We start from the raw sequence: 21,571 nt of genomic DNA on the forward strand, positions 1-21,571 counted from the left end.
AAAAAAGAAAATAAAGATCAGCCAAAGAAAAAAGAAAAATCACTTTCTTAGTTGATCTTTGAAATGCATCACACCTTGTTTTCATATTCACAACAATATCAGGAATTGATTTAGCAAGAAGATCGTGACAAAATACCTCAATTCATATTTTCCACTCCAATATCATTCTAAAAAAGAAAGACAAATACCATATGATATCACTTATAACTGGTATCTAAAATACGGCACAAATGAACCTTTCCACAGAAATGAAAATCATGGGCTTGGAGAACAGACTTGTGGTTGCCAAGGGGGAGGGGGAGAGAGTGGGATGGATTGGGAGCCTGGGGTTAATAGATGCAAACTCTTGCCTTTGGACTGGATTAGCAATGAGATCCTGCTGTGTAGCACTGGGAACTATGTCTGGTCACTTACGATGGAGCCTGATGATGGGAGAAAAAAGAATGTGTACATGTATGTGTAACTGGGTCACCTTACTGTACAGGAGAAAATTGACAGAACACTGGAAACCAGCTAAAATAGAAAAAATAAAAATCACATTAAAAATGAAAACTAACAAGAAAAAAAAAAACCTATTTGTCTATTTTAATGACAGGAAGGATAATCAGTAGTCAGTGAGAGGAGTTCCCGTTGCAGCTCAGTGGATTAAGCCCAACTAGTATCCATGAGGATACTGTTTCAATCCCCGACCTTGTCCAGTGGGTTAAGGATCCAGCGTTGCTGTGAGCATGGCATAAGTTCACAGATTCGGCTTGGATCTGGCGCTGCTATGGCCATGGTATAGGCTGCAGCTCCAGCTCCAATTCGATCGCTAGCCTGGGAACGTCCATATGCCACACATGCAGCCCTAAAGAGACCAAAAATCAATCAATCAATCAATCAATCAATCAATAAAAATCAGTGAGAGCATTTAGTGACCAAGTAAACATTAACTGTACAAATGAAGAAATTAAAAATATTTATTACGATAGGGGATCTACAGTTTTTATATTTTACATTTCAACTAAAGTAACATTTGCTGAAGCCAAATGTATGGCATCTTTCAATACAGACATTTACCAGCCGTGCAACATACATCTAATAATAAAGAGTTCCCTAAAAGCAGAGATATATACTTGTTAGTAGAGACATATATCTTATTTGAATAACATAGTATTAAGTGATCCAGTGAGATCAGTGGAGGAGCCACTTTCTGAATTTGAGCCGATGGGGCAGGTGCCTGAGTCTCCAGGGCACTGCTTCTTTATTTCCTCTCATTCCAAAAAAGAAGGCTCCTTACTCCAGGAATAAACCTCCTCTGGTCATCTTTCAAATGACTGACTGGCTGCTCGTTTAGCGGCAAGTTCTCCCCCCAGATGGGAAGATGCTCCGGTCAGTCTCCCAACCTGGAGCTAATGCATCATCTGGTTGTGTCTCTGTGACCGGCAGAGGAGGCTCCCTGGAGCTGGGTAAGTCCATGGTCACTTCGGAAGGAGCCCAAATGTGGAGCCCATTCTGTCATCAACCCAAGTTCTGCCTGGGCTGGAAGTTCTGTAGAGCTGAATGTATCCCAAATGCTCCTTTGGCTAGCTTTATCCCTAGAAGTGAGAGCTTACTATTCTCGAGCCCAGGTTAGCAATCCAAGAACCAATGCCTATCCCCTCCCATTGTAGGAACTGGATCACTTCCACATGCTCTATAACTGAGCCAGAAAGAAGCTTCATCCTTATACAAAATGTCCGAATATATATATATATATATCTGAGCATTCTATGGTTTTCATCTAGAAAAAAACAAAAAAAAAAAACCCCAAACTCGCGGTTTGACCAAACTGTTGACAATTTTGCAAAATCTTAACTTTTAACTTTACAATTTTATACAACATTGTTATTACTTCTTTCCTGCCTTTCCATTAAGCAATATGTTTTTCTGACTATGAATGAAATGAAATCAGACGGAAGCTTTTACAGACTCTATTAGCAGATACAGTGTATCTTATTAGAACACACATTTTGGTTTACATTTTTTAAATCATCTCAAATGACGTACTTTATTTTAAAAGCTGTCCCCGTCCCTATTTATTAACATAAACACGCTGTATCTTAGGAGCAGATGTGCAGGCTTGCCCAGCAAAACACGCAGACCTAATTCTCTTTATAACCAAATGGCAACATCTGACTTTACATCCTGGAATTCATTGTAAGTAAAGGAACGTGATCGCCTTCTCAGATTTGTTCGTCTCCGAGGTCTTCCTTCTATCAAGTCTAAATAGATGTCGGATTTCAGAAAACGTGTGTAACTGTCTTGTTCCATGAGCTGATACACTCTGCTCTGCGCAGCATCAAAGCTGTGGAGGGTAGGCTGCGTGACGCTCTTGGCGAGGATTTCTTTGGTGTGAAAGTCAAGGTTAACCTGAGTAGGGACAGCAGAAAATAAGGACACCATAATTATGGTCAATCAACTTAGGAAAACACCTTGGAGAAAGAAAAGTTCTGGACCGGCTCCGTGTTGGAGGGGGCATGTTTGGTGCTTTTCCCGGTATGGTATCCAGTGATTTACTCCGGGCTCGGCATGGCGTCTGGCCCTTCTCTCAAAAGGCTCCTGATCTTACTCATGCTCTGCTAATTTAGAATAAGGTGAGGGATGGTAAGTACCCTAGAGTTCATTAGATTCAACTCATTTTCAAAGTGGAAACTAAACCTGGTAGAAATTAAATTATATTGTGTGAGGGCAAACAGTGCGCTTGGGATTTCAATGTAAGGCTTTGGTTTATCTGGTTTTTTGTTTTGTTGTTGTTGTTGTTGTCGTTTTTTGTTTTTTTGCCACTCCTGCGGAAGTTCCATGACCAGGGATCAAATCTTCGCCACACCAGTGACCTGAGACACAGCGTGATGCCAGATCCTTAACCCACTGAGCCACCAGGGAACGCCTAAAATCCTTTCACGCTTTCATCAAAGCCCTGATGATCTATTTGGTTTTGATAGTGGTAAGTTTTCTGTTTTCAGGTAAATTTCTTCCTTTGCCCTAATGGAAATACCACATACCCAGCCGCCTTTGTTTACCCATGTGCAAGGCGAGCCTTGGGGAGGACAAAATGATACCCTCAAATACAAAACAGATTGAAACATACTGAAACAAGGAAAATAACTGTCATTTCATATGGAAAGATATTTATAGCGATAATAGGACCTCCTAGACAACAGCAGTTTATAGTCAAACAGGACTCTTAACAGTGGCATACTACCAGTTCTATACTTCAATGAAAAGACTATATATGGAACACATCATAAAAATATACTCTTTCATTCATGTTCAAAGATAGTCAAGAAAATTTGCTAGTTTTATCACCATTTGAGCAATTGTTTCACAAAATTACTTCATACTCAACGTGCAGGCGAAGAAAATAATCATTTTTTCACTTGAGCCACTGCTCGATTAGGTTCATCTCGTCTTTCTATTGTGAAATTTTCTTTTAGTCTGTCTTAAGGGGGAGGGGTAATGATTCCAGGGCAAACAGAATTTTGCACAGGCAGATGAACTAACATTAAGATGGTCTGTACGACAGATTTCTTGGTTTCCCTTCATCACATATCATCAGTTTGAGGTTCTATAAGAGATGACTTATGCTACGGTGATTAAGATGATGAATGAATGAATCTAAATGTTGCAATGAGTTGTATCTGCTCTTAGTCTAGCTCTTAGTCTAGGCTAAAAATACCCTGAGAAGTGACTTCAGTTATACCTTTCCTTTCATGGCAGTATCTTATGATGCATATGCTATCTGTGTTTCGAAGTCTGTATTCAGGCCTCCCGCCTCAGAGATACTGCAAGTTCCTTTCCAGACCACCGCAGAAAATGCGATGTCACAATAAAATGAGTCATACATACACACACAAAAATGGTTTTTTTGTTTCCCACCACATTTAAGTTATTTTTAGAAGTTCCCATTGTGTCTCAGCGGGCTAAGAACTTGATGTTGTCTCTGTGAGAACGTGGCCTCGCCCAGTTGGTGAAAGAACTGGTGTTGCTGCAAGCTGCAGCATAGGTCACAGATGTGGCTCGGATCCTGCGTTGCTGTGGCTGTGGCTGTGGCTGTGGCTGTGGCGTGGGCCTGCAGCTGCAGCTCAGATTCGACTCTCAGCCTGGGAACTTCCATCTGTCGCTGGTGTGGCTTTAAAAAAATAATAAAAAAAACCTGTGTTTTTACAATCGCCTATGAAGTGTGCAATATCATGATGACTAAAACCAATAGATATCCCTTAATTAAAAAATACTAACCATCATCTGAGCCTTCAGAGGTAGTAACGTCAAGGATTACTAATCACAGATCATCACAACAGATACAATAATAATGGAAAGGGGAGAAATATTGCAAGAATCACCAAAAGGTGTCACAGAGACAGAAGGGAACCAGTGCTGCTGAAAAAAATGGCACCAATGGACTTGGTCAAGACAGGGCTGTCACAAACCTTCAGTTTGTAAAAAGACATAAAACCTGTGACGTGCAGTAAAGTGAAGGCAGTAAAACGAAGTCTGCTTGTAAATCATCGCCCCTTTTGGCTCCAGCACCCCTCTGACCTTTGTGGTGGAACGTATGGCAGTACCGGTTTGACGGAGACATGCCCTCTCAGGAACATTCACACAGACGTAAAGGGTTCATTCATCTTTACCTCTTGTGGTGCATCGGTCTGTATAAACGTCTCATATATTGCTTTCGCTTTCCGAATTATTTGTTGGGGGTCCTTGCTTTTCTTGTAATCTTCACAGGCTATCCAAAATGCAATGTTCTCATCACTGAATTCAGTCTTAAGAAATCGGGTAAAAGTCTCCAGTCCATCTACCAAGAAAAGAGGTGATACATCTTGACTACACAGTGTTGATACTGAGGAAACACGCTCCTTGCTGTTCAAGCCTAACCGTGAATGTGAGCGGGGCAGCCGCCTTCCCTCGGAAGCTGAGTTTAGGGCCACACTTGCGGCATATGGATCCGAGGCTAGGGGTCTAATTGGAGCTACAGCTGCTGACTACACCCCAGCCACAGCAACGTGGGATCCGAGCTGCGTCTACAACCCACACCACAGCTCACGGCAATGCCGGATCCTTAACCCACTAAGCGAGGCCAGGGATCAAACCTGCATCCTCATGGATACTAGTCAGGCTCATTACCACTGGCGGAGTCACAATGGGAATTTCCAAGAGATCATTTTATCATGAAGAGTTCACCAATCTGTCAAGGATAGGTTGGGTGTCCTTCCCATATGACTTCCTGGTACCCTGGGTAACACTTAAAATACTCTGCAGCAGTGGCTTGCTCACTTTTGTTTCTCAGGCTACACTGAGATTCATGAGATGAGACCCTTGTCTAACTTGCCCCCCAAATCCCCAACATGAAGGAATCACTCAGTACTTACTTGCTCAAAGAAATGACCAATAATTGAATACATGAGAAAAAATATAAAATTTCATTCAAAATTCAGAAGCTCTAGGAAATGTTTTGTGTATTTGAAGAAGTATCAGTTTTATAATATTTGAAAAAGAAATTGTCAGAGCCTGTAAGTATAAAGAGGCCATAAATAAACAAAAAAGCATGCAAAAAAATCTTAGCCTGCTATAAATACGGACGCCAATGAAATTAATAATACGGTAGTCCAATTAAGAAGTCAAAATCCTTATCTTAGCCTGATGCCATTAAACATTTAATAAATGTTCTAATTTCAAGCTTGTCAAGCAAAAATTTTATTATGATTTGGCTTCTTTGAGCATGCAAAAAGAGAGAGCTGGCCACCAGTGACAGTTTTATTTTGGAATCTATATTATTAAGTTGGAAATCAGCCTCGTGAGTTTTGCCAATGTAGTAAGCCTTCTCCTAAGGCACACTAACAAGATGACATCCATCTTCGCAACCTGCAAGGTTAGAGTCTGTGGGAAATGCCAGCCTATGTGGCTTCAGATGAGCTGACAAATTTTCCTGATGCGACACCGCTCCCTTTTGCATATCACTATGGGTTATTCAAGCATACTCCTAATTCTTTGGTCAGCTATTATATTAATAAGTTTGTTTGCATCCTGAATTCCCCACTCATTCATTTCCTAAAAGATAGTTACTGAGTACTAACTAGATCCCCGACACTGATCTATGTACTGGGTATTCCAGCAGTACATGGTAGTCCTTGATTTGCTGTTTAATCTACAGAGTCCCATCTTAAATGGAAATATTAAAACGAAACTATAAAGAAGAGGAGGGCCAGGGTGGAGTAACAAGAACCGCATTTGCCCTCTGACCACACAGAACTATAAAGTTGGACAAAAATATCAAGACAGTAGTTTTCACAGAGTGCAGTTGGCAGCAAGATCTGGAAACAACGTGAGAAGAGAAACATACAAAGTGAGCCCTAGGTTTGCTCTTGCTTTTTACTTGAGGGCACACATAGGACTGAAATGCATGCAAACAGAACAATACCTCACGGTTTGTGATCTCTAATATAATAAGGTCCATGTAGAATGAAGCAAGGAAAATGGGTCTCTATTAGTACAGTTATAGCAATAACTGAGAGGTTTTGCATTTATAACATATTTAGAGGTTTTGAGGGCTAAGTGCTATGTATATGCATTACTGCATTTATTATTTACAGCAGATTTCTGGAATCTGTCCTATATTCATTTTTCTAGATGAGGAAACTGAGGTGCAGATAAGTACAGTCATCCCAGATTTCACTTTTCAAACAAACAATGAAATGAAGAGGTAAATCTTTCCCAAGAAGGTAGCACGTTGAGTTCCCTGGTGGCCTAGTTATCAAGGATTCAGCTTTGTCACTGCTCTGGGATTTAATCCCTGGCCCTGGGAGGAAACTAAAAAACGAAGGCAGCTCTTTCTGTCACACCGTAACAGCCCTCCACCGTTGTCCATGCACCTGTGACTATGTCACCTCACATGGAGAAAAAGCTTCGTTGATTAAGGCATTTGAGAGGGGGAAATTATCCTGGATTATCCAGGAAGATCCAATTTTGATCACAGTCCTTAAAAGCAGAAGAGGAAAGCAGAGGAGGGGGTCCAGGAGATGAGGGTGAGGAGGACTCTTGGCGACCTTGAAAATGTCATGACCTTGAAGATGGTCAAGAGCCAAAGAATGTCATGGTTTCCAGAAGGTGAGACTGGCCTTAATTTAGAGCCAGCAAGAGAAGGGAGACCTTGATCCAAAACTCAAAGGACTGAAATCTGCAAAAAAAAAAACCCCAAATGAGTAGGAAAGGGATTCTGCCCTAGACCTCCCAAAAAAGGTGACAGCCTTCTAACGCCCTGATTTTTTTCTATTGAGATCCATACTACACTTCTGACCTACAGAACTGTAAGATAATACATCCGGGTTATTTTAAGTGCTTAAAGTTGTCATAATTTGTTACAGCAGCAAGAGGAAACTAATACAATCCCAAATTATGTGATTTATATACCACCCTTAATTTCTTATGTATCTAGAACATGTCTTCTTTGTCATGAAGCATCTTGGTTTTTTTTTTTTTTTTTTTAATGTTGAAAGCAATTTTTTGACTCTATTAGAGATCCAGGAACTTAACGTAAGAAATCAGTAGCCAAAAATGACATAACCTAGAGACATTCCCTAAGTGCCAGAATATGGAATCTCTCCAACCACTTCCATGATGGAAGAGCCACGTGGGCCTCTTCTACCCCACTGCTCCTTCCCTTGGGGTTTTCCCTGGGATGAAGGGAGATTCTGCCATTTCTTTTCCTCAGGGTCATTGATCCTGAGCACCAGAGGGTGGTGATTAAATCTTAGTGAAGAAATGAGGACGGCAAGTAGAGATCAGTCTCAACAAGAATTTAAGAAGGCGTTGTTGGACTGACGTGCAACCCAGAGCTTGTCCAGAGTGATTAGGTGCTGGTAAGATAACGCCTGGTCAAACACAGCTGTCCTAAGGAGGGCTTCATGCTAAGTGCTTCCTGAATAAGTCAACAAATTGTAGCTGCTGAGAGGAAGGAGGAATGATCAATGTGGGTGATATTGAACCACTCTTTTTCTTATTGCTCCAGCACAGTGAGTGTTTGATTTTCAAGATTTACTTCTCATGCTGAGTATGGTGCTTTGCTCAGAAGGTAACAGGGAAATATAAATGGGTAATGATTCTTTGAAGCATTTTGATAGATGGAAGATTTGCCCCAAATACCTAAAAACGGATAAATTTCAGTGAAGTTAATGATCTGTCTCAGTTTTTATTAATTTTAAGCCAAAATAGCTCCCACAGTGAACAACAGGGAGTCAGACCCGTGTGGGGGGAGGCTGGCTTGTTAACCCGCCAGCACTCGTGGGGATTGCTCTTCCTTAGTGGGTTCTGATTTGATTTTCCCTCCTAACTCTCCTTTCTCTCCATGTAGCTCAGCACCTGAAGTTGTAAAAGAGCAGTTTGAGTCATTACTGTTGACCTAGATTACATTCCTTTATTTTATTTTATTTTTTTCCTTTTACAGCCACACCCATGACATGTGGAAGTTCCCAGGATAGGGGTTGCATAGGCGCTGCAGCCGCTGGCCTGCACCACAGCCACAGCCACAGCCACGCTGGATCTGAGCCACATCTGAGACCTATACTGGAGCTTGTGGCAACATCAGATCCTTAGCCCTCTGAGTGAGGCCCCAGATTGAACATGCATCCTCAGGTTCTTAACCTGCTGAGACACAATGGGAACCCTACAATCCTTTCATTTTTGAAAACGATATTCCAGCAGCATCCTCTGCAGACTTCACAAAAATCGGAGCCCCAGGCTGATGACGTTAGAAACTAGGCTGAATCTGCATCATTTAGCTACTGACTGACCACAGCTTGTCCCTTTCTATTAATGCGACTAGAATAATGATTTTTTTTTTTTGCATAAATTCTGGTTTTACTTTTTGTCTTTTTCTTTTTTTTTCTTTCTTTCTTTCCTCCTCCTTCTCCTTCTGTAATGATCCTGGAAGGAAAAAGAAGACGAAGGCAAAAGAGGCCTTTCCGTCCCTAAATCGAAATTGAAGTAGAATTTGAAAAGTGGGCCATGTTTAGGTGCCTAAAAGCAAAACCACAACAAAACAACCATCTGTTGGCCAGTTAGCTTGACCCAGACTTGAGGCAGTTACGTAGTCATGCCCCAGGCTCTGTCAAGAACTTTAAAAAAAAATACTGAGAGTCCCCCTCTGGTGCATTTTTAGTGTAAAGAGGAAACCACTGCTTAGCACTCATGTTTCCTTCCTCTTTCAAATTCTAAAATATTCACCCTTTTTGCTACCACACATCACCCACTTTTTACTGGACTGAATTCTAAATAGGCACATGCATGCTCTCCACTTATCACCTAATAACTGTCTTCAGAACGGATAGATTTTGGGGGGTATTTTTTAATAGAATTCTGAAATTGCTTATGGGTTTCGGAGCTGCTCTGAAGTAGATTTCTGAGGAGCATTCTTTAACTAGACAGTAGGAAGCCACTGGAAGAGAGACAGCAGAATGACTGTGAGACCCTTTTCAGGTAAGTTTAATTAAAAACCCAAAGTAGTCACATGGAAACGGGCTCCCTGCTGATATTAAAAAGCCCGTCCCTGGATGGAAGGTCTCTGGGTTCCTGATGTAGGTCTTGCCTCTTCCCCTCCCACAATGAGAGATGTTTAGCTTGTTCTCACTTGTTCCTCTGTTACTATTTAGATGGAAATTAAAGCAGAGCCAGCAGAGGAAATGCCTGCTTTCTCACAACAGAACAGTCTGTTCCAGGTCAGGTCTAAACTGGAAAGAGGCAAAGAAGAATACGTTTTGTTGGGTTTGTGAATTAAGTTCCTTTGACCCCAGTGAAGGGAAATGCTTTTTCCATTTCATTTTATTCTCTCCATATGTCATATATAAACATGGACTGACCCGTTTTTTTGATCAAATTATTCCTAAAGTAAGTTGATAAATTATTATGACAATTTCTAGGATATGACCATGATTTATCTTGTAAATAAATCTTAATTATAATAAGCGTCTTTGAATTGACACCTAAAGGGGATCATTCACATGCCAGGCAACTGAAATTGTTATGCATTAAAAATAATTTCTTGGGACTTCCCATCATGGCTCAGTGGTCAACAAATCCAACTAGGAACCATGAGGTGGCGGGTTCCATTCCCGGCCTTCCTCAGTGGGTTAAGGATCCGGCGTTGCTGTGAGCTGTGGTGTAGGTCGCAGACACAGCTCAGATCCCCAGCTGCTGTGGCTCCGGCGTAGGTTGGAGGCTATGGCTCTGAGAGACCCCCTAGCCTGGGAACCTCCATGTGCTGTGGGGGTGGCCCTAGAAAAGGCAAAAAGACAAAAATAAATAAATTAATTAAAAAATATTTCCTTTGTCTTTTAGTTATTAAAACACCTAGTATGAACCTGAGGACTATAGTATATGCTGAAAATGCGATACTGATTACAATAGTTAGACATTTTGAGTGTTTGTTAAGGTCTTGACACATGGCCAGATGCCTTTTGGGTGGCTGTTTCATTTAATTTTCACATGAATTTTAAGGAATAAGTCCTGTTCTACCATTTATACAGATGAAGAAGCTGAGATGCAGAGAGCTAAGCTGCCCTGAATCTTACACCTGGTAAAAGATAGCACAGGGGTTTGAGTCCAGGTTATTTTTTTTACAATTATAGAACCTTTACCACTAGGCTGCTGTAAAACAACCATCTTTACTCTTGAATACAGAGAGTAATGGGCAAGACGGACATGTATGTAGATACAAAGGACACAGGAGGGACAGGTGCAGGGGTGACTAATTCCGTTTGGAGCAGCACAGAAAAATCAGCGGAAGATTCCCATAGGAGTCTTCCAGAAAATAACATAAAAGGCCGCTTCCCATCCTTGGCTAACTCACAAAGCCGAAAACATGAGTGAGTGTTGACTCTGTACCAGCCATCGTGCTTTGGAATATCACACAAAAAGCCCTTTGATACTATGCTTCACTGTGAGCCTAATACAGCCATTCGAAAGGAAGTCACAGCTTTAATGTCAGGAGAAGCGCTATGTGCTGCAAGCGCTCGTGGCGAGTTCATCCAAGTGAATGGAGTTTGTTGGCATAATAGGAATAAGAAAGGAATGAGATACTGATTCAAGAAACAATGATGAATGAGAAGGTACATCATTTATTTAAAAGTTTAGGGAAATGATTCTTTAAAAAATGATATGCTGTGCTGTGCAGGATTATCCCAGCCCTTTAGTGACTTCCTGTTTCTCTTCCTGGGGGCAGCTGCCTTAAGTCAGGTCACTGTGGAGCCATTTCTCACGCAGAGGCAGTAACTTACTCAACAGTCCTTTAGAAGGAAACAGTGGTGAAAGCAGCTGCCAAAGTGCTTGATGGAACCTGGGATTAGAATTCACACTGGAAGAAGCTGGCTCTGTGTGTCATACAAATATGAAATGCTTGTAATTGCATGTTTCTAAATTGAAACTCTGGCATCTGTTGGAGTATTTTTCTGATGCCAAGAAACTAAATGAAACAAAAAGTCAAGAAACTCTGAAGTTGGAAAGCCAAGTACAGTGTAATATCCTAAGGACTCGGTTGCATGGCTTCTCCTTTGATGTTTGACGTCTGACCTGACACAGGATGTTTCGGTTCCTTTGGCAATCATGATTTATTTGTGGGGTCCATGTATAATTTGGACTGGATTTTGCTTATTTTTATTCTTGCAATAAATCAAGTAATAGGGTGTTTGTTGAGGGTCAGCTGGATTCAGATATTTAGCTTTGCAGAACCCTAGAGTCCTTATCTGGCAGAAAATTGGTAACTGAAAATTGGGAAGGGCAACTTGAAAAGCCACAAGGTGAAAAGTGTAAGGAGAAGTGCTCATTTCCTTCCCCAAAAAAAGAAGTACGTGTTTCCTGGCAGCCTTTACTCAAAGTCAGTAAGAAGTATCTTCCTAGGTATGATCAGTTCATATTTTTAAATCAAGGGGGTGAGATGGCTTAAATAGATGGCTTTATCTTACCTATTATGAATTATTCTCAAAATTGAGCTTGGTATAACTACTACTTAGGGTGCATAAAGTCCAAACAGATCGTCGTTAATAAAAGGGCTAAAACTATTGGCATTGTTTGTGATGACTGGAGAAAAAGGATGCAGGGGAAAATTCCGAGTTGTGCAGGCGTTGGAAGACCTTCTTATTGACAGAGGCTCCCTTCTGGGGAAATTACATTCTCTTTCAATCCTTCAATTACCAACTCTGAGATGGTTACAAAAACTTTCTTCATTTCTTTTTTTGTCTTTTTCGGGCCACACCCTTGGCATATGGAAGTTCCCAGGTTAGGGGTGGAATCAGAGCTGAAGCTGCCAGCCTACACCCCAGCTACAGCAATGTGTCTGTGACTTGGGTCACAGCTCATGGCAACGCCAGATCCTTAACTCACTGAGCGAGGCCAGGGTAGGAACCCGCATCCTCATGGATACAAATCGGGTTCTTTACCACTGCGCCACCGTGGGAACGCCGGGAAATCTCTTTCTATAATCAGTCGCTCTTCCATCTTCTAGGTGTGTGCCTCTTAAACCCTGCAAAACTTCGAATAAAGTTTACCAGCAACTGCATACGTTCAAATTCTAACCCTCTATTTTCTCCGCATCTTTAACTTCCACCTCCCTTTCTGATCTGTAAAAGGCATCATTCGTCCTGTGCATATGGAATAACATCTAAGGATCTTTGCCTTATCCCTCTTCTTCATCTCCTATTTTTTTCATCGCCTCACTTTAAAACTTAGATCCACATTCAGTCAGTCACCACGTTCATTCATTTTCTTTCCAAATTAGCCCTTCCCTGGAGGGTAGCTTTTATATTTGTAACAGCCTTGTAGGTCGTCCCCACTCTGTGCAGAGAATTCTGCCTTTCCATCCATCAGAGTTAGCTTTCCAACACACTCTTCCAAGTCTGTCCCTATCTTAATTTTCCAGTGTGTCTCTTCACTTCTCTTTGCATCAGTGAAAGGGGCCTCCTTGTTTTCCTAAATTACCCCCAAATGGCTTATTTCTCTAGCACTTTTCCTGCCTTTTTTTCAACTCAGGAATAGCCTTTGCCTCTGACTGTTGAAATTTTGCACACATCTACATAATCTCATTTAATTATTTTCTAACGCCGACGTGACACATTGCAAGGTCTATAGGCATTTTTTAAACTACTTGGCCAACTGGTTTCTAGAGTCTGTATTATTCCGCAGCACTGTTTTACTTCCAAAGCTGTCTTACACGGAACCATATACATATATGTATACAAACACGTGTGTGAGTATAATATACATACAATATTTGATTGGAATGAATTGATTTGCTAAGTTCACATTGATGATTTTGGTAGAGTCAATCACTAGGAGGACTGATGACTAACTTTGAAATTGATGATTACAAATGACAAATATAGTCTGCTACTGGTTTTGTTTTGTTTTGTTTTGTTGCCACACCCAAGGCATGGAAATTCCCAGGCCTGGGAATGAAGCTGCACCACAGCCACTGCAGTGACTACAGCGGATCCTTAACCTGCTACACCACAAGAGAACTCCATGTACCATTTTTGTTTATTTTTTGTTTTGTTTTTTTTTTTTTGCTTTTTGCTTTTTAGGGCCGCACCCAAGGCATATGGACGTTCCCAGGCTAGGGGTTGAATCGGCGCTGCAGCGGCCAGCCTACACCACAGCCACAGCAACTCAGGATCACAGCTCATGGCAATGCCGGGTCCTTAACCCACTGAGTGAGGCCAGGGATAGAACCTGCATCGTCATGGAGACTAGTTGGATTCGTTTCCACTGCACCATTAACGGGAACTCCCCTGGTTTTTGATTTATTCTTTTTGTTTTGATTAAACAGCGTTTAGAAATGATTGATATATATATATATATATATATATACACACACACACACAGTTTTAAAGTATAGATTTTGATTCATTTCGCAATTTCAGACAAATTTGTCAACAAACATGGAAGGCAGGAAACAAGTGTCCTAATAGCTGCATAGAAACAGATGAGGAACGGGAATTATAATTATTGGTGGACTGCACGGCTAAATTTACCACATAACATGTTTGAGTTCATTTTTAAAAATATTTAATTTTAGAATAGATTTAGATAGACAGAAATGCTATAAAGATAGTACAGAGCTTCCATCAGTCCCACCTCCAGGGCCCTCCTATAATCACATCTTACAGTGGGGAGGTACATAAGTTATAATTAATAAATGAATACTGATACACTATTATTAACTAAAGTCCCTACTTTGATTATATTTCCTTGGCTTTTATCGTCTGTGCTTTTTTTTTTTTTTTTTTCACTTTAAAAGAGTGAAGCTACATTTTAGGAATGAAAAGTTAATGTGATGGTGGAGTTAAGGAAACACTGCCTGGCTTCTTTGGTTTCAGTGGAACACAGCAGAAACCGCGTTCTTTTTGTTCGTCTCATCTGTCTGTTATCTGTCCCTCTAAGCCACCCTTTCTTTTGCAAATTATGTTTTTCAATGAAGAATTGCTTTCTCTTTAGTTCACTAAATAAATCGCAGTGCTTAATGCCCATGCCTATGTTGGCTTTCTGCTTGGACGATTTCTTTCTCTCTGTCCCGCCAGTGAATTTTTATTAATCCCCTCAAATCTAGCGTAAGAACCCTCTACTCTAAGGCTCCATTCCTAAAGATGCTGGTAATTATTCTACGGTGGTTTTAGTATCAGCCATTTGTGGCAAATACTCAAATTTCTGTGGGATTTTGTTGGGCTTATCATTTAATTGCCCATTTGACTAAATTTCATACAGTTTTAACTTCCTTCATATAGAGAGGGCACACAGAAACTTACACATGTAACGAAAGGAAAATTCTATAAAATCTGATAGACCGCGGTCTTGAAGTGTGTGTGCGTGCACGAGGTGACGATAAGACTGTTCCCTTTTTTTTTTTTCTTTTGTTCTAGAGTCAAGTCAATAGAAATCAGCTACATTTAACCATTGCAGCCCTGAGATATTTTTAGGTGATTATTTTAAGCTTCGTAACTTAATATTACAGTAAGATGTAAATTTTAGATAATTGGCCTTGGAGATTGATTAAAAGAATACGATCAACACAATTTTTGTGACTCCAGCATAATTTCAGTAGCACGTGACCATGCGCGATGATAATGATATCCAAGTGGGTCGGTGCTGATTTTTGTTGTTCAAATCATCCCCTCTTGGTTCAAATTGCTGCTACTTCACAGATCTTTAATCTGGCCTCCAGGAGAGAGCAAGGAGAGCAGCAGATTCCATTTCTTTCCCTTTGGTTTTGACTACTTTTAAAGCAACATGGTTTTAGACGGCCAAGGGAGGATTTTATGTAGGACTAATTAATCTTGCTAAGTCTTTGTCCTCTCTGAATGAGACATGAGCGTCTGATGAAAGTATTGTACACCAATTTATTCGGTTAAAGAAAAACATCCAGCATATACATATTTACTTCTATGGTATTTTAACCCTGTAAGCAGTGTTTGTACAGCTGGGAGTAGGCTGGAAAACAGAAAAGGACTATTAAATTGATTGTTGATAATTGTTTTTCCTATAGCAGAAACTATTCACATTTGTGTTCAATCTAACAGTTATTAGTTTCTTACTCATTATCTCATTTAAGCCTGACAGAAATTCATTTCTCTTGGAACTCAAGACATGGCTCTCTCCATTTACAGCTGAGGAAGTTCTATGTGAAAGTGATTAGGAAGCCTAACTATAAGATTATATAACCATTGTGTTACAGAAAAGAACCAGAACTCAAATGTCAAAAGGGACGCAGGACTAACTTTTTCCTAGCAGGGAATTTGGTTACGTTATTGCAGCATTTGATATTTGCCATGTGATATGCCGGGTTTGGGAATCCACAGATTTGATGACATATTTCCTTTCCTTATAATAAACAGTCAAATTGGGAAAAAAAATGAATTTCACTGTCTTTCTCCCTTGCTCTGAACAGTGAAGAGACTAAAGGCCTGAGTTGTGCCCAAAGGCTGGCAATAAGAGGAGATTAAAACAGAAGGAATTTGATGGGGGGGCATGAATTATGGAGGAAAATTTTACACAGGTGGTTGTAATTAAATTCCTGACCCAAGACAGTGGCGGTGGCGAGAATGAGAATGAGGGCAGGTGTGACATACATTTGGCAAGAATTTTAACAAAAGTCAAGAGATAACTGGCTCTTGGAAATGAAGGAAAGTGAATAGTTGAGGAAGCTGTTTATATTTCTTCTCCAAAAACAGGGAGAGCGCGGGTATGAAGACAACATGAGGATGGAATAATATTACATTCTTTTCAGTATAAACTTCCTTTCTTACTATACCCTCCATGTTCGTTGATTGCATCCTTGACTACATTTAGGCCTTGATTACTCTATTTTTCTTTCTCTGAGTCAGTATTACAATTCAGAGGCAGACTCTATTTTCAATGGGAGAGGGAGCATCTTCAGAGACAGTCTGCCGAAATAGGATTCTTCTGTCAGTAATGTCAGGGGAACATGACTTGGTCACCAAAACCTTCTAGAGGGATGGACAGTTAGGAAGAAGAGACAGGACGTTTAGACATAAGAAAAGTTGGTTGCATCCGAAGATGCACAGTACTTGAGACTGAATTACAAGTACTGCACTCCCAGCTGGCCCAGCAGCAACTGGTGCCCCTGCTTCCAGGACGAGGAACCACTAGCAATGCTGTAAACGGTCGTCACCAAGGGCCAGCGCAAAGGAACAGCAAAACAGGGAGACGCGGATAAGAGCTGTGGACTAGAGGAAGCATGTGGCTGTTTGGTAGGGATCAAGTGTTGCTTCTTAAGCAGACCCTGCCTGGTTTAGTGTGGACAATGAACCTGGGGTTGCTTAGCCCCCTGGCCCACTCAGTTCACCCTGTCGGTTTTGCTCTCTGGAAGAAATCATGGACTGAATTAAAGAATGAAAACAAAACAACCCAAACTTACTCAGCTGCTGCCTTTCGAAAAGCTGACTCTAAAGAGTAGCAGTCCAGGCAGCCTGCCCTCTAACCCATGCTTAACTAACGTGTTAGACAAACAGGGACTCAGTATTTATCCTCACCTCCCGTCTCACCAACAGACACCACCTTATGTGCCCACCTGACTCTCAACGCCTCTGTAAAATTCAGATGGTTGAGATGAAGAGTGAAGCATTTATAAAATTAAAACTATATATGCTCATGAGGGTTTCCTAAAGGGCCATCAAAAAGGCTGCTTTAGATGTTTGGTCCATTGACAATAAAAATAATATGGATGATCAGGGATTTCATACAGCCAAGGGTCTCATTTACAAATTATAAACCCTGAAAATTTGAAACTGTGAACCCAGCGCAAAGAAATAGTCCATCCACAGTAAGTAATCCTTAGTAAAATATGAATACGAAAAAGTACGTTTTGTCGGTTGGCGATTGTGTGGTTATTTCTCTAGATCAGAAGCTCAGGTTCTGGAAACTATTAACCAGACTAAAATGTCATGATAGGCCTTGTTGTGTGTATTTACATACATATTTCATATAATTTTCGAGTAAGGAATAATATGTTTGGGCGAGTCACACTAACCTTTCTGGGAAAGCAGTTTGTCAAATGATTCACCCCATATCATTGCTTCTTCAGGGGAGATTCTGTTCAAGAAACAAAATATTTTATAATGGAGTGTGCAAAAAGTTTGATTATGAGTCTGCTCTAACGTATGCTATGATACTGCTCTGTTCAGTCAGATTTCACAGGATTTCTCCTCTGATTATTATATGATGGCAATTATATTTACATTGGAAATTACAAAAACACATTGGCAACTTTCTCTTGGAGTTTACCTCTCAAACAATGTGTTAAGATTACATTAAATGTTTTCTCATGAGTATATGCATTACTTTATTTTTTAAGAAAAGAGTAATCATGTGTTAGGCTAAAGAAATTAGGTCAGTTATCTTTCTTAATTCAGCAGGCAGAAGAATCTAAACTATCTTTCAGCCAAACTTTTTTTAACTGCAATTTCCTTGAAACTCTTACCACAACATGCAGCAATTTTTTTTTTTTTTAACAGCTGCAGGAAGTTTGACTAATGAAGTTTTAAAAGGGTAAGAAAGATAAAACATTTTTAATAAAACAGCTATTATAGAAATGTTGACAACTTAGAGCGTTGAATATGTTGCTCGTGGATCTTTTTATTGGTCATATTTCACATTCGGAAGAATTTGTATTTTACTAGTATATATGCTTATTCCATTTTCTGTTTGAACTAAAGCAGAGGCTAAAAATTACAAAACATCCGTTTTTTTGTGTGTGTGAGTGCTTTACTTGATATTATACCTAGGGCATTTTTTTCCAAACTACTGAAGAAAAGACATGAATAGCACTTCTCAATGACAAATATTACATTTGAAAACTCTTAAATTAATGAGTATTTCATCAGTTTATATGGAGGAAAATATATCATTTAAAATTGACAGGTATATAACTTTAAAAGTGCATCTTTAAATTTTTATGAGATTTTTAATTCAAGCTATTAAAGTGGTTTAATTTTATGGAATATTTCTAGTTTGTTTTTTTTTTGAAATGAGATCTTTAACCTTCCTTATATTACTGTGTAATTTCCAATAAAACAGAAATCCCTAATTTCCTCTTTTTTAAACCCTTAATGATAGAATCAGCAAAAATCTCCCCCCGAATAATTAAAATGTATTCACCTTGTTTTTTCGGCCAGGTGTTCAGACCTACTGGAGGGAGTACCATCGTGAAACTCAGGTTTCTGCAGGAGAAGACTTAGCCTGTTTCTTTTTTCCTTATCTCTGTAAGGAAAAGGCATTCTCTTCAGGACAGTTTGTATGACAATTAGATCTGGCTTCTGACAGTCAAACAGGTTTGGGATTGGCTGTCACCTGCGCATCCTTTCTCAGCTATACCCTCCACCCCCTCCCCGCCATCCTAACACACTCACAGTGGTTTTCTTAAGAATTTCATTTAAATACTATGTTTGTGGGGGACTTAAGATAGCATATGTGAAATTTTTTTTTTCCTTAGTGACTATACGGTATTTTAGATTATATTTCAATAAATTTTACCCCTAGTTCTTCTGTGTGGCTAAAATCCTTGCACTTAAAAAAAAAAAAAAAAAGGAAAGCACTTTAGATTTACACTCCTAATAAACAGACTTTTTTCAGTTATGACAGTACACTCACCTGTTTTCAACCAGATATCTGAAAAACAAGTGCAACAATACCCATCATGTTTTTAAAAGGTATAAGGCTGATTTTAAAAAGTATGATTTTTTACCTGATTCTGGCTTCTTTGCTTGTTTCTTCTTTTCCTGAACCATGAATTAACTTGAAAAAAGTTTTTTCTTTTGGTTCGCACATATTTAATTGAGAAAAGAAAACCAGGGATGTATCCATCTTCTCTCTCTAAAATGAAGAGATGTCTACTTTCTTACATCTTCCACTTGTTAATGCTACTCCATGATTATACATGGTGGAGTTAAAAAGGTTTCTTAACTCCGTCAGTAATACTTAAAAAAAAAATCCGGAGCTGTGTTTCTGTCTCCGCAAAAACAGAGAGCTGAGGAACTAAAGTATAGTTCAGTCCTGAGTTGCTTAGGGAAATGATACTACAAATTTGCAAAATGACTCTTGGTCTCTGAGATAAAGACAGCATTACCACAGCGCAACTTCTCTTTCTAGTTTGTGCAACTAGAATGATGCTTTAATAGACCCAAATGACACTGTCATTTCCCACAGGAACTTTTTGAAAAAGGTCTTTAACGTGCGTAGCATGTGTTAAAATGCGCTGCGGCACAGTGCTACCGTAATCATTGGGAGGTAATTTGCCTTGTTCTTAAAAAAGTGTTTTTACTTATTAAACTACCTTGAATTAGGTAAATTACATTTAATGGACATAATGCTATGTAATGCTAATCACATTTGCTTATTGTGTCCAAATGAGAGAGATCATAGAGTCTCATCATTGATAGGGAGAGTGAGAAGCATTTAATTCAGTAATTTTAAAGTGGGGAGTTCCCATTGTGGCTCAGCAGGTTATGAACCTGACCAGCACCCATGAGGATGCGGGTTCAATCCCTGGCCTCACTCACTGGGTTAAGAATCCGGCATTGCCTTGAGCTGTGGTGTAGGTCTCAGAGGTAGCTTGGACGCTATGCCTATGCTGTGGTGTAGGCCCAGCAGCTGCAGCTCAGATTTGACCCCTGGCCTGGGAACTTCCAGATGCCACCGGTGTGGCCCTAAAAAGCTATAATAATAATAATAATAACAATAATAATAATAGTAATAGTGAAGTACAGGTTATAAATGATTTTAGACATTTATAAAATGTTTACCAGTCCAAAATGGGGAAAAAGGAAAATATGTTTTTTCTTACACTTTTTTTTACCATGAGGACTGACATTTTGAATTTGCCCTTTTGCCTTTTTTATTGTTAAAATGTTTTTAATGAAATATTTTAATTAGAGGTGGCAGTTTCTATGTTATTTTTTGTTCTTATTAAAAAAGAATTGGCAACTCCAAGCTGTTGAGCCTCCACTTTTACGATTTCATGAAGCCCAAATAGCTAAGACATGCTGACCTCGGTGCCAGAACCAAGCCAGAGATGAGAGCTATTGAGTGATTTGTTCTTAGAAAGTCTCAGAGGTCACTAGAATAGAATGTCTGGAATTCTCAGAGCCTTTGATCACCGGTAGCATAGTGCGTTATTGACTCTGTTCAAGCCTTTGATCTCTAGCAGTGAATGCATTCATTCCTCTAAAATTGTCTATATTAAAAACAAGTTAAAAAATCTAAAAGAAGATATATTTTCAATCCTTTTGAATGATTGATTTTAAGAAAATGGTTATTCTTAGGGATTTACAAGGATCCCTCTTAGGGATACAAGTTAGGAGCTCAAAATATGTGCAGAATTCAAATTAAAGGCTCTATTAGAGAATTTAAAGACTATGTATTACATATACGTGTGTAAATGTGTGTGTGTGTGTGTATGTATATATATGTGTATACAGGCCCTGACTTTATAACTTTTACTTTGAACATACTTTTAAGTTCACCTTGGCTGAATTTTTTTTTTGTCTTTTGTCCTTTTAAAGCCACACCATATGGAGGCATATGGAGGTTCCCAGGCTAGGGGTCTAATCGGAGCTGTAGCTGCCACCCTATGCCAGAGCCATAGCAATGCCAGATCGGAGCCGTGTCTGCCAACTACACCTCAGCTCATGGCAATGCCAGATCTTTAACCCACAGAGTGAGGTCAGAGATGGAACCCACAACCTCATGGTTCCTAGTCGGATTTGTTTCCACTGCACCATGACAGGAACTCCTTGGCTGAAAATTGACTATTAAAAATATTACGCATGAAGGCATTTTATGGCACGTCTGGCTAGACACATGTGGATAATGCAGATTATGCTTCTGCCGTAAAGTCCTCTAGTGTTTGCTGGCCCTCACTATTTATATATAAGGTTTAATTGTGTAAAGATAAATGAGCACAAGAACAGGAGCAAGGATGTCTTCTAGTCCCCAAGCCTATATTTGAATTACTGTATCCAGAGGAGCGACAGACAGGAATTTACTATTTTTCATA

At 39.8% G+C, this 21,571-nt stretch overlaps 1 protein-coding gene across 1 annotated transcript; it reads right to left on the bottom strand.

Annotated features, from left to right (window-relative positions):
- Window positions 1–933: 933 nt before the first annotated feature.
- RGS18 (regulator of G protein signaling 18) lies at window positions 934–19,665 on the bottom strand. The gene is made up of 5 exons (XM_047754524.1): window positions 19,262–19,665; window positions 18,676–18,777; window positions 17,549–17,610; window positions 4,650–4,816; window positions 934–2,391 (listed from the first exon to the last, which is right to left on the bottom strand). Exons 1-5 carry the CDS (start codon window positions 19,378–19,380, stop codon window positions 2,134–2,136), a joined length of 708 nt encoding a protein of 235 aa, XP_047610480.1. The 5' UTR covers window positions 19,381–19,665; the 3' UTR covers window positions 934–2,133.
- Window positions 19,666–21,571: the final 1,906 nt, after the last annotated feature.

The sequence above is a fragment of the Phacochoerus africanus genome, chromosome 12, assembly GCF_016906955.1.
Source record: "Phacochoerus africanus isolate WHEZ1 chromosome 12, ROS_Pafr_v1, whole genome shotgun sequence".
In the NCBI taxonomy this organism is placed as follows: Eukaryota; Metazoa; Chordata; class Mammalia; order Artiodactyla; family Suidae; genus Phacochoerus; species Phacochoerus africanus.

Excerpts from the sequence above, each read along its gene's own strand:
- RGS18 (XM_047754524.1), bottom strand. The coding sequence starts at position 19,380 with ATGGATACATCCCTGGTTTTCTTTTCTCAATTAAATATGTGCGAACCA. Across the intron at positions 17,611-18,675 it reads CACCTGGCCGAAAAAACAAG|AATCTCCCCTGAAGAAGCAA; the intron begins GTGAATACATTT and ends TTTCTTGAACAG. Across the intron at positions 2,392-4,649 it reads AGACCGATGCACCACAAGAG|GTTAACCTTGACTTTCACAC; the intron begins GTAAAGATGAAT and ends GTCCCTACTCAG.